Source organism: Setaria viridis, chromosome 4 (assembly GCF_005286985.2).
Source record: "Setaria viridis chromosome 4, Setaria_viridis_v4.0, whole genome shotgun sequence".
Lineage (NCBI taxonomy): Eukaryota > Viridiplantae > Streptophyta > Magnoliopsida > Poales > Poaceae > Setaria > Setaria viridis.
Genome location: NC_048266.2, coordinates 30,533,661 through 30,551,682, shown reverse-complemented (window position 1 = coordinate 30,551,682; position 18,022 = coordinate 30,533,661). Strand labels below are relative to the sequence as shown.

Here is an 18,022-nt window from a genome sequence, read left to right as displayed (position 1 = left end):
GGTTTCGGTCGCCGATCGTGGCGCCGTTGCGTCGGGGCCTCGGGGGAGTGAAGGGGCTGCGGCGCGCGATGGTGGGCGAGGGAGCACGGGCTGACGCGCGTGCGGGCCGCTGAGACGACCTGATCGACTATGACCCATCTCTACTTTCCGGCCCGTTTCGGTGAATCTCAGCACCTTTTCTTTATTTATTTTTTCTTTTGAGATCATGCTTGTAAACTTTTTTTAGATAATGGGAATATTTTTGGTTCTCAGACATCGGTTTTTAGACATCCTCTAGGTAATGGATATATTTCTAAGCTTCATACATTTACGGAGACATCATCTACTGATGATGTAACTGACCACAATGATTAAAAGAATTAACTACCGTTATAAGGTTAAGCACATGTTCCTTAGCTAAGACATTAGAAATCACTAATGTGCACTAGAAATTAACAAAAAAAAAGAAGTTATTCAAAATCTCTGATTTGTACTTTGAGTTTGACGGCTTAGCTTCATAATATCGACCTAGGAGGCTAGGAGCCTAGGACTCGTCGCAATGGAGATGGCCTTTGGACTGAAAGGAGGAATGGGCTACGCCCGATCACCAAGGAGATTTTAAGAATTCCAATTTTTTTAAATCTTAAATAAATTCGAATCCTATTTGAATTTAAAACCTACTCAAACTCATTTTTCAACCAAAACTAAAATGTGATCGGCATGAATGCAAAAGAAATTTACAGGACATCAAAACCATGCGAGACAATATATATCTGGAAAAATTTACAAGCATGATCTGTTACGTTCTTACGGAAACAAATTGCAGGTACAAAACAACAGCGCCCGGAAATATTTTACAAACTCTTTTGTACAACATGCTCAGTTGTCTAAATTACATCATATATATATCCCTTATTATATCGGGACTCTACTTTAAAAAAAATAGAACAAATAGGAGGCTTCACAGGGGGAAAAGGTTTGCAAGCTCACAAACAAACCTGTGGCGTTGGGTAGGAAAGAATTGGAGTGACCGATCGCCAATGCAGCGATCCGGCACAAAGTCATTGCACATGAAAATTGTCAGTGAACAACACAACTCAGGAGCATGAGCAGCTAAAAACTCACTGGACTTGCCCCTCCAAACCTACCGAGGGCCCCTTGACCCTGGTAGGGTACACTTTTGACGACTCATACTGCTGCTGCAGTGACCACGAGAGATCACAAAGAGCCTGTGGCCGAAGAAAATGGTTTTACCTTTGGAAACCAGTCATGTCATTGTGCTTTGACTAAGCAATGAAAACGAAGGACATTTCACAGTAGCAGGGTTCAGAACAGCTGAAGAGCAATCTTGAGCCTATTCTGCTTCCATTTTGGTAGCTTCGCAAAAGCCTCCTTCGTCATTCCAAACCTTTCTCTGAACTCTGACGAAGACAAATATGCCTGCAAGGTGCCAGTATAGTAGTGTTAGGGGTTGGGTGTTGACACGGTTAGGCAATGGTATCGTAAGGACAGATTTACCTCCCGCTTGGTTACATCAATGTCTGTAGCAGGATTGGTGGAAGATGTCCTCAGGCGGTCGTATGGGTACACAGGAAGCCCTTCTTCACCCTCCGCCTGACTCTCCTTTACATCTTCTTGTACTGCTGGAGTTGCAATTTGACTATCCTTTGTAGGGTTACTTTCCTTGGCATTCGTCTCTGGGTTAGGTTTGCTTGCTTCAGTTTGGGGCTTGCTTGCATCAGGGCTCGCTTGACACCAAAAGAACATAGAATGTAAGAGAAACCATGATTGTGCAAAATACCACTAAGGCACTACCCTTTCTAAGGATGCTTAGCATACCTTTAATTGACTTTGGTATTAGAGTTGCCTTAGGTCGCTCAAAAGAAGAAGAAATTGCAGCGATCGAAGCAGTCCTCGGAGGTGGCTTTGAAGAATCAGGGGATACAGGCTTTGGAGGTTGTTTTCTAACAATGGGTGGAGGAGTTGACAGGTTTCGGGCATTTGGGTTCTCAAAGTTAGCCGCCAATGCGTTGAAAGCAGGCGACCTTCCTCTGACTCTGACACGATCAGGACTGAATGACATGCTTCTGGAACGTTGAGATTTATCAGGTACACTAGACCTTCCGGTGTGTGATGATGTTGTTGTCCTTCTTTTTGGTTTCTAAAAATATTATAACCAAGGATTAGTCTCATTCTAGGAAAAACAGCATTACGAAACTAAAATAAACACAGTGAATGCATGTGCTACCAGCTACGTCCAATTTGCTACCTTGTATGTTCATGCACAAAACAAAATCTAGAGATGCTAAAATTTGATACCTAACTAGGGATAGTTAGCCTTTCTTTTCATGACTTCAACAAAAATGTAAATAACTAACCATAAGTAACCAATGAAAATGCATCAATTGCTTCATAAGGTTATGCAGTAGACACTAATCAATAAACATTCTGCAAACAGATGTGCCAACACATAATGCTATCATAACTCGAAACAGATACACTACTACTGCATTTCATAGTTTCTTTTTATTTATTTATTCGGCTCCTTTTTTATTTTATTTGGACCTCCTTTAGACTGGGTGCTGATCCATTCAGGCACACCTATAGTCCCAACTGTCAAACGATATTACTCTCAATACTTGATACAGAAATCTTACATCTGCTCTTGGTTTTACTCCATCCTTCACTATAGATAGCTTCCTTTCAAATGAGTTACCATGCATCTGAAACAATTCATAAGATAAGAAGATGAGTTCACATGTGATGTTTGCACAACACCAAAGGCACTATAATCCAGAAGGGACGCTTACTGCTGATTTTGCTGAATCCCAAGTGAAGAACCTGGTGAAATATTGGGGTTCGCTTCCTTCAGTGATGACATAAAGTGGTGTTTCTCGTGATACATTCTCCATTAGAATGTCAAGTTCTAGGAATTTCTGGCAGAAATAATAGTTTTACAACCCAATTTAAACTTTGAAAAACTCAATTTGTCTTCTCATTTATATCATTATACAAAGAAAACATAAATATATCATATACCTCTCCAATGTTCAAAGCTTGTGCTCGTATTTTTGTGTCCACACGTTGTCCAACCCATATGAAGACACATGAATGGCAGTCCAAAACAAATATGTCCTCCGTCATCAAATCATCTTGAGTGAAGTTGAATATTTCTCTAACCTACAAAATCAGCTCAACAGCATTAATTATTCTTCACATTATTGACTACTGCATGACAACAGTACATAAACTTCAGCATTACTCACCTTAAGCACACCTTCTCACCCCCAAGCATTCCGCAGAACAAAAAAAAATTGATTCAAGAAGAGGACATGCAGATAAGTAAGGTACGGAATGAGTTATAATAATCAATAAGTGCAGTAGGAAGTTTCGAATTTATCTTACCCTTTGAAAATGTACAAGCAAACAAATGAGGGTCACTTTCTTGATCTCTCACAATCTTCTGGCTGGAGTACTCAGACTTGACCCCTAGTAGCTTCCAAAACTGATCATATTCCGATCCTTCTTTGAGCAATCTGGACTGCATATTTGGCTGCATATAATATAGTGGATGAGCAGAATGGAAAGGGTTAGTGGTGTAGTAACATACAGTTACACAAAAGCAATCAATAAGCTAATATGCAAGTTGGGAAGATATGATCAGGAAGCACATCTATCAAACAACTTTGAGATGTGATCAACTGATGATTTACTGCTATGCAATGATTATGTTCATTTTGTAACACATGATGTAGATCTGTCACATCTGTCCCACAGGGTGTCATTTGATGCTAGTCAAGTACATTTGACAGGAAACAGATGTAGGAAAAGCAACTCGTTAACCAAGATGTGTAAATTATATAATATGGTGGTGTGTAAATAAATCATAAGATAACATTCAGTTAATATGTGCAGCATATTAGTACATAATTATGATGGTTGTAGTAACTAGTCAGTCATCATAAATGCAGTAACTGCCTTTAGAAAATTAGATGGCTATGTAGAAATTAGTCGCCATCGACCCGCTATCCACTGATTGCCATCAAGCTAGAAATAATAGATAAAGAAACACAAGTACACAACTGAGGCTTAACTATCATGTGGATAACGCGTTAATCAGAGTGCAGCGGCAACATAGCAGAATGTTCATTTGAATGGTCAACCACATCCACAAGAAATAATCACTGAAAAGCATTCCACATACCTTGATCACATCTAGCTGCCTCTCAGCAAGCTCTTGGTCCATTGATGAGCTTAGATTACCAATCCACGTAAAAACTGTATCTCCATCATGTAGTATATAACAATAAGAAGAGTTCAGCGATGCTGCTGCCTGGTAATAAGAATCATAGCATTGTCATAACTTTTACAAAATCCACTAAGATATCATGGCCATAACACAACCATAATGCGTTGTTGAAAAGACAATAAAAACAAAGTACCGTATCAACTTGAATAGCTTGCATATTCTCTGGCCCTGAGCCCTGAACTCGGAAAAGTGCAACCCCGCTTTCTGAATAGGTATCATCCTCAATGTTGTTTTCTGAGACAAATTTCTTGTAACCAGTACTCGTACCACCCTGTATTAGTGCGGAAATGTTAAATACACATGCACTAATCATATTGCCACAGTAAGGAGAAAGAATTCGCAGAGGCATATTCACATGCATTTAGTTAAACACCAACCTTGTATATAACTAGGTTCTGAAATATTGGGAAAAACTCAATGGGTTCCTTTCCTTCATAAACGCGAACCTGTGATAACCAAAGAAAATGAGGTCAGGATGGTTAACTAAGGTTTACAAAAATCCTCTAAGACAAAACAGGCAGAATATTAACCAGAACAGCCTGGAATTTTAAAGACTCGATCATCTTGTCTGCAAGTGAAGTGGCTGCACTCCTTTCCTCCTGTTTATATATGGAAAAAGGAACCACATGGTTAAGTAACTACTATTCAACTTAATAAAATTTAACAAAGAAACAAAAGTGTCAAGAAGGTAATATATGAATGGTACTCAGGAAAGAGTGAATGATATATCCGCAATTTAGAAATGTCAATTACAGCAAGACAGAATAGATCAAAGAAGTTGGATGCTTTCGAAATCGTAAAGCCATCTTTTATGGCTACAAAGTTGTACGGTCTGACTAATTTTGAGAATATGCACAGTATAATATCAATAATATAAGGCTTAATATTTCTTTTAAAAAGATTTTGATTCAGCTAGAATAGCAAACGCATTTCTATTTTCTCACATAACAGAAAACAAATAGCTAATACAGTACAGACATGCACCGAATAATGTTAGGTTGCCATGGCATGTATCAATCATATGTGGAAATACAACAAATGGAAATATCATGCCCGTTGTACACTGTTTTCTCTCTTAATGAAATGACACAAAAAACAAATGGAAAATGCATAAAACAGTTACCTGGACACTCTTCTTACCAAACCAGGTACCAATAAGACATTCATCTCCATTATCTCCAGGGTAGGTGTATTGAAAGATATAGCAGTCTCCACTGTAGAATTTGCATTGCTCAGAGAACGAAAGGAAAGTTTTTTCACTACCATTAACACGCCAAACCTGAAAGATATAGGCTACTTAGGATTTACTGTTATTGGAGAGCCTGAAGTGAATAAATGCATGAATGGTAAGAGCAAACTTTTGGAATAAGAATTAGAATCAAGTCCATTTTACCCCCCAGAACTTCACTGAGTCTGATTTTTGCCCCTGAACCATGAAAACCAGACAAACTACCCCCTTGCCTGGTTTTGAGTAGTTCTTTTAGCCACGTCATAGAAACCACCTTTTAAAAACTCGACCTGCAGGGGGTAAGACAGCCCCCGGGCTTTTGCTAAGAGAAGACCTTCTCACGCACACCAAGAAACCACCTTTTAAGATACAGTCTAGAGACATGAGGGGTGTAAGATTCCTGGTATTCGACTCCATGACAAGTTCAGGTGGGTAAAAATGGACTTGGGTCTTAACAACCCCCCTACCCCCCCCCCCCCCCCCCCCACCCCCCCACCCCCAAAACACACACAAACCCCCCGTGCCTTCTTAAATCCATAGTTCCATACCGACGCCAGGAATTATACAAATGTATCAGCCTATTATATAACAGTAATAGTAATTTCTTACTTGGCCAATCAAAACACAAGTGATCCTTAGGAACAATAAATAACTTGTACAAAAACTTATTTCCCATATTCTGCAAGAATGCGGTTATTTGCCAGTCACATCTCATCTTGTTATTGCAACTAAATCCTCCCAGGTAGATTTATGCTAACTAATAAAACCCATACCCTGGAATATGGTATTCCTGTCAACTAAAATCCATATTCCAGGATATGGGTTTTATTATCAGAAGAGCTCAAAAAATGATAAATCAATAGCTATAACTGAATGCGATATGGTTGCAAAATCGTTTGTAAGAAAGGAAGTTTACTGACCTGTAAATTGCCAGTGCAATCAATCTGAGGTTGAGGCTCTTGCTTTACGGGTGCAGCTTTTACTGGACTCTTAAAATTAAATCCTTGTCGCTTAAGAAGAGCTACAGAAGGAAATTTAGTTATAAAACATCAGTAGTGACAAATAAAATGAAAAGGATAAGGATCTGCTGATGTTTTGTCACTACTGATGTTTTATAACTAAATTTTATAGAAATTTAGTTATAAACCATCAGTAGTGACAAATAAAATTTAGTTATGCTAACCTGCCACTTTTCCTCTGCTTTCATCTGACACAACTGCATCAGCTTTCTTGGGCCATTTATCAAACTTTGATCGGAATATAACAGTCTCAAATCCTTCCATGAGACGAATAATATGAGATTTTGGCCGGTTTCCTTCACGTAGTAATTCCTACAGAAGTAAGAAAGAAAAAGGGCAACAATTGTTTAAGGCATATGTAGTAAATGGAGAAGGAGAAAAACTGGAATTCCAGTGCGTCTATCTCAGATGATGATTTTTAACTAGCAAGGGGCTTAGTAATCTGCAACACCAGGGATATGGAATGTGATGAAAAAACCATGCTGTCGGTCATGATGAATTAGCTGATAACTAAACTTGAACTGGTTAAAAGGCATTTTCTTGCACGCAAACTTTAATTTACCTCGCATATGGCACTACCATAACAGAGTCAATACTCGTTATAGGAACTCTATATTATTGATGTGGGTGAGCCCGAATTCTTTCATAGGTAATTTCAAGTTTGATGCCTAGCTTTCAATGCTTATCCACATTAGCTGCAACAATTCTTAATCAAATATCTGGTTAGGAGCCACATTGGTGATTGCTCTTAAGTTTACTACATCTGCCTAAATTGTGAACTTTATGGTGGCTGGTTCACAAAAGGTCCAGCCAAATTACTAGAAGTACCAAGTCAAGATGGCAGAAGCAAGACAATGTTTTTTTTTTTGAGGAAATCAGACTTCCATTAACCACTCTGTCCAGGTAACTCCCTGGACACAAGAACAGATACATATTCAGGTACAGACTCATGCCATATCAAAGGATCAGAGTCACAGTTTAACCCCACGGCAGCTAGTGTATGCGCTACAGAATTACAAGCCCGTGGGCAGTGGGAGACAGAAGTAACAGAAAAATCATACAGAAGCAAGACAATGTTACCTCAGCAGCAGAGCCTGCTCGTTTCCTCTCTTCGAGAGTTGTTTCTCTACCCATCCAGGCATAAATTTCAGAACCACAGTCTAGCAGGTAACATTTTGTTGAATCTAGTAGCTCTCTTGTCAGAATTTCACAATCAATAGGTGCTACTTGGCCTTTATTGACACTGACAACAAAAATAGGGAAAAAACATTTCAGTAGACGAAAAAGTAGACATGCTATAACATAACCATGAAAGATAGAATTCCTTCAAAGAGAAAAAAAATGACTATGATTTGTCACGTATGATACATTACCAAAGCAATTTTGAAGTGGAAGTAGAATCTTTCCCGTTAAGTTCAGAAAATGTCTTTCTTGGCAAAGGAGCAAATCCACCAAAGAGACCCCAGAATTCACCAGCATCAGCGTCTGCCATCAACTTTCCATCCTCTGTTTGAAAGACGAGATTATAACTCTGAAAGAATATTGGACCTTGAACATTTAAGCACATTTAAACCCTTTTGTAAAAAGTCAACTTACCAACTGCTCCTACTTCACATTTACCATCATGGTTGGTATCTTTAAGATATTGCACAACTTCAAGGGCTTTAGCCCTCTCCTGAATACTTGAATTTGATCCATTGAATTGGAATATCTTAGATTTTGTATCTAAAATAAATATGTCATCATGGTTGAGTGATGATCGTGCAAAAGGAACCTGTTGGAGCAGGGGAAAATTGGAATGTGGTATCTGTATTAGGAAGCTATGACTGTACAAGCACAAATTGACAAAACTATATGAAAACAAAAAAAAAACACCTCTTTAACATGAACTGTATGCTTTCCTCTGCAGACAAATAATCGTGTTTTATGCTCCCGCTCATTGATTTCAGCATGCCTGAAACCAGATGTAACCCCACCTTCCTCTGGTATAATACAAGGTTTAAAATATGAAAGAAATTTCTCGGTCTCATTTCCCTGTACTTCACGGTATTGGACAGCACGTCCGCCAAGAGCAGCATCCAGTTCGACAGTCTTGATTGCAGCTGTACCAGCTTCATCCTATATATTAATTACAGTGCAATTTGTAAATCTTCTTGTTCATTAGCTACAGTGCTAGAAAATGAAAATCTACAGCGCCAGAAAATGAAATGAACTTATAATGTGAAAGCAAACCTGACTGGTATCTTTACCAAGCCAATAATGGATATCTTGCCGAAAGGAACCATTTTTAAGGGCAGTTGTCTGTTCAAAGAATCAAATAACTATTAAAAACAATCAGGATTTCACCCTGATAAATATCAATCTAAGCATATAACTGTAATCTGAGCACTTGTGCAATATAAACAGAATATCATTGCTTTTATGCAGCATAAACAACATACTGGAATGATCAGCTGCATTAGGAAACAACTTATCCCTTCTAGTATCAAGGATGCATGATTTGATAAGCATGTGAACAGAAGAAGTCAAGATTTAATGATCTTTGGAGATAAGATGTAAGCAACGGAAACAATTGTACTGCTGACATCAGGTAGCACACAACATATTTTTCCCATAGAACTAAATACAGGAATTGAAACATTTACAAAATGAGCAAAGGTAAGTACCTTCAGTATTATGTACGAGTCGCCTGTGAAAAATTTCCCATATGTTTCCTTGGGGACAGGAACCGCCTGTAACTTTTCAATCCGCCATATTTCCAATCCACTGATCGTTGCTAAGGATAATAATGCAGAAATAAACAAATAGGATTGAATGTAAGTAATGCAACACCATGCTAATCTAATTTCTCCACTAGATTATCACAAAGGTTTCCCATGGACTCACAGTTCATCAAATATAATTGATGTTTGACCTACAAGTGTTCTAACAATCTTCTACTGGATATATGATGGGCAGCAGGAACAATTATTTTGGAACATTAATAGAAATGTAATGGGAGGAATGAGGGCAAATGACATTCTTGGAATTAAACGACACAAAGGTATAAGCACAGATATTATGACCAGTAGAAAACTAGAAACTGAAGGATACTCTTTTTGACCCGCGCCTTGAAAAACAGGATCCACCTCCCTCATTGAAACAGCCATAGTACCCCTAGATTTTGTCGGGCTAGTCCTTGGTGGCTTTTGCTTCACAAGAGAAGAAAAGGTGTGCTGAAACAGAAAAAAAAAATTAGATGAACAGTTATTCCATTTGCAACAATGCAAGTTCTGGAACTCAAAAGCAAGCCCGCATAAAAGCATTCTTACAAGAACATCAACAAAGATCCTTCAAAAAAAAATGATAGACGTGGCTAGTGAAAAATCCAAAATGGGATGAATCACATGATGTGTTTACGAATAACACTGCATACAAAAGTTTCCTATTAAAAAAAGCCCATTGATAGGAACGCAATACCAAACTATTAGAATTTCTAGCATTTTCAAGACCTTTGGCCTGCTCTTGTACAACGATTGTGGCTCAAACAACATACACTCAACATCTACAAAGGCACAAACTAAGAAGTTGGCATGACAAAGAGCAAGCTAACATCCTGATCACATCTAGGTTCAATCAAATATAGTATCATCCAGCTTCAACCGTTTACAAGGAATTGATTGTGTCCAACTACTATGCACGGAGCATATGAGTTGCAATGACCAACTAATTCACTAAATTCCATACAGTGTGCCACATCATTTGCAGATTCAAAGTGCTGTAACCACCACAGAATAGACAAGAGCTTGACACATTTCCAGGATGTTATGAAACTGCCTGAATGAGTTACCACCTTCCATTCCGCCACGGTACCAGCTGCCGAATTTGATCAGCACATTAATAAAGGGCTGAAAGGTAAACCCAAGAAGTGTGCTGTTTTATGTGCAACTTCGGGCCAAAATCCAATTGAGTAGGCCTGACATCCTAGGATTCAACAAAACATCCACATCCAGCTCACTAAATCCAAAACACGGATGGACTTGCATGACTCCAATGCTCCAACACACAACTAATATCGCTTCCAAAACAATCCAACTGCGCATCAAATCCGACGACTTCCAGAGCACAACTCAGCATCGGGATCAGCACGGGGCCATCGAGTGGCATATAAACAAGCATAAATCGAACCAAATTCCAGCCACCCAGATCCACCTCACGCCCAAAAAGAAGTAAAAATCACTGCTCTCACAAAACTAGTCTCCAAACAGCAGCTCATCTCAATGACAATGATCCATCATCTGATCCAAATCGCGCAAAATGGCCATTCTCATGCCAAATGCCAGACGGCCAGATCCCAACCCGCCACCAAAAAATCAACCTAGCAAAAATTCCCCACCACATCACGCTAAAAACCCATCCATCCAGAACCCACTAACCCAGTCCGTACCACACAAAATCCCAAAAACTCAGCGAATTCCCGCAGCCCAGATCCGACGCACACGCACCCAAGCCGGCCAACCACAGACACCCCCGCGTACCTTGATCGCTGACCCCGGCGCGGCCATGTCCGGACCTCAGATCGCCCGAAGCCGAAGCCCCGATCAGAAGACCAACTTAACCACCCCCGCCGCGGGCACCATTAAACAAATTCCCCGGCCCTCCCAACCCCCATCATTCCCTAAAAAAAAAATTGCCGAAATGGAGGATTTGGTCGCCACGCACCTCGGCCGGGGTGGACGGTGGCGGCGTCCAATCGTGGGGAAGACTAGCTAGCCAGCGGGTTGCTGTCGCTGCTGCCGTTAGCGCGCTCCCGGGCTGGCGTTAGCGGGGGTGGCTGGCGGACGGGGCCGCGAAAGCCAGACGAAGCCTCCGGATTAACTAATAATCCGTTAATCACCCGGCTAAACGGGGCGGGGGGGAGAGGTTGGGGTGGGGGAGGCGAATGATTGGAGCCGAGGCGAAGCGGGGGCGTGGCGGGTGGCGTGCTCGCCACTATGGCGGAGGAGGAGGACGACGAGGAGGGAGGGAGGAGGCGGACAGGACAGAACAGAGACAGAGGAGGTGGAGGAGGTGTTTGGGAGTTTGCGCTATTTATATTTTTGGACGGAATTTCTTCCCTGCGCCGTTATTCTGTCGTGGCGCCTCGTTCTGACGAGCTGGGGTAAACGGGGCGTGTACAGGTGGATATACTAGCATGATGCTAACGGCGTAGAGGAGGACGACATGGTCCAGCTAGATCTGTATAATTTGGGAGGAAAAGGGAGAGATGATAAAAGCGAGAGACTGAAAGTTTTTCTTTTGAAATAAAGAGACTGAAAGTTTGTTGAAAATGATAGGGGGCAAGGGCAAATGTTCGTCAAAGTTTGAAGAAGGTTCCAGCGGCCTGCTTGATGATATTATAAATAAATGTAGAAATGAGAGGTAGCGTCGCTTCCGACGGAATGAGGATTTTTAAAAGGTTGAAAGCTGAATTCCATCGCACATTTGAATTTTGAAGTAGGAATAGTTCAAATCCAGAGCTATCATGCCGCATATGTTTCTGCGGGTACATATGAAATATGGCACGCAAAATGGTTTGAATTAATTTGACCATTAGCGCAACATTTATGGAAAACATACAAGTTTACGAGGAAAGCTTCGGTTACGACCCCGCTTTTAGGAAACTACAAACAAAGTAAAATTGAAATACGCACGTACGTGATGTTAAAAGGGTTTTCAACTCTGAAATTAGCCTATAATAACATGAGCACATACCATTAGCCTCTCCATTTTACGGAAGAAAGAATTACGAACGTGGAAAGGTTTTACTCGCCACGCCAGCTCGCCCAGCCTACGCAAACAGGTGTGTTCTTACCAAAAGTAACGAGGAAAACCAATGTCAAGAGGCTTTCGCACCCATAATTCGTGCCTTTTAGCACCCCCGTTCCGCTGAGCTGTTTGGCGGCTCGGAGCCATCCATCCATCCATCCCACTCCAAGTCTCCTACAGAGGAAAAAAAATTGCGATCGCGCCGAAAGGTGACGCGAGGGGTTGGGACAGTCCACGCACCATTCATAGAGGTCGGCCACCGCCCCGGCGCCCACCGGCAACTCCAAAAACAACTCCTAGAGGCCAAAGGGAGGAGGGGGCGGAGAGTGACGGGGCGGCGGGAGGGTACGTGCTGGATGCGAGAGCGGGGACAAAGTCCAACTCCCGGTGCCGCCCACGGTCGTACGCGCGCGCGAGCGCGGCGCCACCCTGGCGGCACGGCGCGACGCGGGGGACGCGCTGGGGCCGGGCGTGACAGGGCGGACGCGCCCGGGGTTCGGTGCCAGGACGGGATCACGGGACGGGTCGCGGGAGGCTCCAGCCGTCCAGCTGCGACTGGGCGCGGCGCGCGGCTGTGCCTGCCGGTGCGGGTGCCGGAGCGACGTCTGGGCCGGCGGATCTTTGACGTTGCTGTCTGGCCAGCCTTCGTGTTTGCGTCGCGGAGACAGCACGGGTTCGCGAGTAGTGCGCCGGGTTGGTTTGGAGCGGCGTGCGGGTCGGTGCGCGGCGTTCGTGTTGGTGCTGGGAGATGACGACAGGCGGCGCGGAGAAGTCAGAAAGGTCGCGATTACCAGCGTGTTTGGTATTTTTCAGCTTCACTTCAAAAAATAGGCCCGTCCGAGTTCCCATCTTCGTCTTCCTCGTGCCATAGCCGACCACGCCGTCGCTCGCTTGCCGGGGCTGCTCCTCCTCCGCCACCCGTCGGTGCCGCGCCGGCGCTCGTGTCCGCCGCGCCCAGGGTCGCGCCGTCGCGCCTTCGGCGGGACCGCGTTGTTGCCGCTTGCCGGACGGGGTCGCGCGCACCCCCGCTGCCCGCTGGAGGCACGGCGCGGGGAGGTCGATGCCAGGGCAGCGGCGAGGCCGCACCGCGTGCAGTGCTGCTCGCCGAGTCCGCGGGGCCGTGCCACGCGCGCCTCACGCCGCTCGATATACGTAGTCTCTTAACGCTTGCGTCTCCCGCCGCTGCCCCCTGGGGCCGCGTCGCGCCTCCGCTGCTGGACTCGTCAGGGGTGTGATACGGAGTACGTCCACCTAGCTAGCTAGCTATAGGCTCAAGAATCATTAGCGTCTTCTGGTGCCTGTCGCACGATGTTAATTAGCACTAGTAGAGAGTCTTCTGATTTCTGAACCACTAGTTAATTAGTACTACTGACACCACTACTTAGTACTACTCCCTCCATCCTAAATTGCTAGTCATTTCAAGAATCTTGGAGAGTCAAGATATCTCAAGTTTGATCAAAATTATAGAGAAAATTATAACGATTTATGACATCAAATAGGTATACTATGAAAATATAATTGATAAAGAATCTAATGATACTTAGTTATCATATAAATTTGGTCAAATTTGAAATGCTTTGACTCTCCAAGATTCTTGGAATAACTTACAATTTGGGATGGATGAGTAGTAGAGAGTCTTCTAATGCCTGTCGGGTTTTATCTACGTTGGAGCTAGCATTATGTATTGTGTGCGATTGATTTGCTGCGTGCCAAGCTCCTGCCGCTCCGAGGAAGAGCAACGGAGAAAGAGAAGGGAGAAAAGATGAGAATGACAAAGAAGGGGGGAGAGTAGTGGCAAAAAGCGGAGAGGATGACACATAGGACCAATTTAGGGTAAAAAGGACTATTCCCATTCAAATCCTACATTTTTAGAGCTAATTTTTTTTTGAGTGGAGCAGTCTCAAGCATTGCCCTACACGTGCCTGTGCGTGCGCTCGTGAGCAGCATGGGGAGTGACGGGTGACGAGGAGGCAGTGTCATGGACCTGACACCTGCAGCTGTCCAAGCAACAACCGTGAAGAAGCCGCTTCCAAGCGTACAAGCTAATGAGGAGAATATGGAGGCAATCGAATGGGCCAACACCAAGGAGCCCAGAGCTCGCTGGCCTAACAACCGCTACTATGGCCTAGACTGGACCAAGTGACCCAGGTCGAGACGCTCCTGCGCCGCCAGCTATATGAACACCATCTTCTTCCTAGAGAAGGCAGGAATCTTGTAATAGGCTAGAACTTGACCGGCTTGCCGGATTTTGACGACGATTCGACGTACTAAACCTATTACCAGAACCTCATACACTATCCAATTTCCTAGTAGAACCCTAACAGGCAGCGACGTTTGATGGTTGGGTACAAACTCTAGTATGGCACGAGATCAAGAAGAAACTGGCATCGTCCGAAAATCCTGGAACTGACTACAGAGGCGCTGGCTTCTTCTCGGTTTCATTTATGTTCATGTTCACCTCGGGATCGTAAAGAAAATTGCCAACTATACTATACTACTGTACCGTACCGATGTACTGTACTACTCTAGTTTAGTATCATGTACTAGAGTGCATAAATTTGGATTCGCACTCTGTAGAATATTACAGGACTGGCGTTCACGAGGAGCCACGCGAAGAACAAGTGAACGAAGCAGTGGCAACACACCCGTTACGTGCCGACACGGTAGTGTTTGGTTGCTCGCATGGAAGATGATCTTGTATGGGATGGTTCAGCTGGATGGGTTGATATAGGTGGGGATGATTCCATCCAGTACCGAGTCGTTCGGTCGATTTTGGCACCCAGCTCGATACGACATCTTCTCGGTATATTCTAAGAATCTGAACCATCTCATCCTGGACGAAGCGGTGCGATTCAACGAACCAAACAATTGATCGTGCTCAGATCCCGTATCAGTTCATACATGTACGGGTTCCTACGATGAACCAAACACTACCCCGAGCCATTCAACGACTTTTTTTTAGTCCGAGTCAAACACGGATGGCCCAAAAAGAATTCATTCCGTCGTCGGCCACGCCACAGCCCACACACGCAGACAAGAACGGCCCACGAACTCTCACATCACCACACCCGGACAGTGGCATCAGCCCAGAGTGAAACCGCCGCGCGCGCATCTCGCGCCACCCCTCTCGCCCGCCGGATCCAACCCGTTCGCCTCAATGCCTCCTCGACCGTTCGTCGCCGGCCGCCCGGGGAACCCTCGCACCGCCACCGTTACACCGCTCCGGTCGCTAGCTTCTGCCGGCCATGCCGCCCGTGCCGCGGCTCCCGTGGCGCCTGGCCGCCCCGCTCCTCGCCGCCTTCGTCTCCGTCCCGTTCATCCTCCCGCTCGCGCTCCCCCTCCTCCGCTCCTCCTCCACCTCGCCGCGGGCGCTCTCCCAACACCGTCTCAGCTGGCTCCCGTCGCCACTGATACAGACAGCTCCGATGGCTCCGCCGCCTCGCGTCCCGTCGCCGCCGCTACCGATGCAGATTCCAGCTTCTCCACCGCCGCCACCGATGCAGACTACACCTTTTCCACCGCCGCCGCCGTCTCCCTCTCCACCACCGCCCGAGACCCCGGCGAACGACGACAAGGCGGGTGGAGCCGAAACCGGGCGGTGCGACGTGTTCGACGGGGAGTGGGTGCGGGACGAGGAGGCGCGGCCGCTGTACGCGCCGGGGACGTGCCCCTACGTGGACGAGGCGTACTCCTGCGCGGTGAACGGCCGGCCGGACGACGGGTACACACGGTGGCGCTGGGCGCCGCGCCACTGCAGCCTCCCCAGGTACCCGCCACACCCAACAACATCGCATTCATCGCAGCACCCCGTGAGTACACGGTGCCCAAAACGTTTCTTGATTCGCGCGCTAGGTCCGTAGGTTCAACGCGACGGACTTCCTGGCCAGGCTGCGCGGCAAGCGGCTGATGCTCGTCGGCGACTCCATGAACCGGAACCAGTTCGAGTCCTTGCTCTGCATCCTGCGCGAGGCCCTGCCGGACAAGACCCGGATGTTCGAGACGCACGGGTACAGGATCAGCAAGGGCCGGGGCTACTTCGTCTTCAAGTTCGCGGTAATCCATTCATCCAATCCAAGTTCACGGGTACTGCAAAATTGACGTCAAATGGAAGATGATGATGAGCTCGTCCAGTGCATGAATGAACAACTGTAGGATTACGACTGCACCGTGGAGTTCGTGCGGTCGCATTTCCTGGTCCGCGAAGGGGTGCGCTTCAACCGGCAGAGGAACTCCAACCCGATCCTCCAGATCGACCGCGTCGACAAGACGGCCAACCGGTGGAAGAAGGCCGACGTGCTCGTCTTCAACACCGGACACTGGTGGACGCACGGCAAGACGGCGAGGGGGTACGGCCTCATTGATTGATTGGCTGTGCCGTTTCTCCTGCAGCTTGAAGACGAACCAGATCCTCTGCTCACTCTTGATTCTTGAACCAATGTTTGCAGAAAGAACTACTACAAGGAAGGTGACACGCTGTACCCCCACTTCGACTCGGCCGAGGCTTACAGACGAGCCCTCAAGACATGGGCTCGCTGGATCGACAAGAACATGGACCCGGCGAGAAGCGTCGTGTTCTACCGAGGATACTCCACTGCACATTTCAGGTGAGGACACGACCTATCCTGTTGAAATTGAAGCTGATGGCCCGAGAAGAATTTCACATGTTTTTTTTTTTTGTGTGTGTGTTCAGGGGAGGCGATTGGGATTCCGGCGGATCGTGCAACGGCGAGACGGAGCCAACGTTCAAAGGCGCCATCATCGACAGCTACCCTCTCAAGATGAGGATCGTGGAGGAGGCCATCGGCCGGATGCGTTTCCCGGTGCGGCTGCTGAACGTGACGAAGCTGACCAACTTCCGCAGGGATGGGCACCCGTCGGTGCACGGCAAGGCAGGGGACAAGAAGGTGTCCAAGAGGAAGCAGGATTGCAGCCACTGGTGCCTCCCTGGCGTGCCGGACGCGTGGAACGAGCTCATCTACGCCTCTCTTGTCTTGGAACCTAACCCTGTCGCATGGGAAAAGAGATGAGAGCAAGCAAATTTCTTTTTTTAGTATTTATTGAACTAGCAACTTAGCAAGACTATTAACACCTCGATAATTCTTAACACCTCGATAATTCGTTGCTGCTGCTATCTGCTAGCTACTCTCTCCATCCTTAAGTATACGATGTTAAGGAAAAACTAATTGGCCTAGTTATTTGTCCTGTTTCGTTTTCAAGATGCGACTTTGTTCGGAGCGCTGCTTGCTGCTGCTCGGCAGAGAGCGGGCAGCAGCAGCATCCACAGTCCGAACAGGTTTAAGTGATTGACACGCAATAGTTCAACAGTTTGACTGGATCTTCTATTGATGACTAGAATGGCGAGGAATGTTATTTACTTCACTTGACAGCAAACACCGGTAGAAAAACGAGACCTTATGGATAAGGTCTCGATTTTCCCAGACTAATAATTTGGAATTAAAGGTCTCCATTTTTAGTCTCGAGTATCCACTGGGGACAAAAGTCACATCTTTAGTCCCGATTGGTAATATCAATCAAGACTATAGGGTTTTGCGCTAAATATTAGAAATTCTTAGGAAGCTCCCTACACGCGCACGTCACAAGCCACGCGATTTTTCACGAGGAATATGCACGTGCGCAGTGCGTAGGATTCAAACCCGTGACCTCTTGCCTTGCGCGTATCTTCCTTACCATCTCACCTAC

The 18,022-nt window shown here is 45.3% G+C and overlaps 2 protein-coding genes across 3 annotated transcripts; one reads left to right on the top strand and one right to left on the bottom strand.

Moving 5' to 3' along the window:
- Positions 1-721: 721 nt before the first annotated feature.
- LOC117853893 (villin-3) lies at positions 722-11,542 on the bottom strand. 2 transcript variants are annotated; one of them, XM_034736174.2, is made up of 23 exons: positions 11,237-11,542; positions 9,629-9,750; positions 9,202-9,301; positions 8,768-8,836; positions 8,411-8,653; positions 8,132-8,309; positions 7,909-8,041; positions 7,616-7,778; positions 6,700-6,847; positions 6,437-6,537; positions 5,412-5,567; positions 4,819-4,887; positions 4,666-4,734; positions 4,422-4,559; positions 4,184-4,312; positions 3,385-3,532; positions 3,246-3,256; positions 3,019-3,159; positions 2,790-2,915; positions 2,637-2,702; positions 1,819-2,140; positions 1,498-1,727; positions 722-1,419 (listed from the first exon to the last, which is right to left on the bottom strand). In XM_034736174.2, the coding sequence occupies exons 2-23, from the start codon at positions 9,682-9,684 to the stop codon at positions 1,306-1,308; spliced, it is 2,910 nt and encodes a 969-aa protein (XP_034592065.1). In that variant the 5' UTR covers positions 9,685-9,750; positions 11,237-11,542; the 3' UTR covers positions 722-1,305. The 2 variants fall into 2 exon arrangements, with proteins under 2 accessions (XP_034592065.1, XP_034592064.1); XM_034736173.2 differs by lacking the exon at positions 11,237-11,542 and adding an exon at positions 11,053-11,209.
- Positions 11,543-15,567: 4,025 nt separating this feature from the next.
- LOC117853608 (protein trichome birefringence-like 5) lies at positions 15,568-17,349 on the top strand. Its single transcript, XM_034735924.2, has 5 exons — positions 15,568-16,088; positions 16,183-16,375; positions 16,475-16,668; positions 16,768-16,926; positions 17,013-17,349. The coding sequence occupies exons 1-5, from the start codon at positions 15,568-15,570 to the stop codon at positions 17,347-17,349; spliced, it is 1,404 nt and encodes a 467-aa protein (XP_034591815.1).
- The last annotated feature ends 673 nt before the right edge of the window (positions 17,350-18,022 follow it).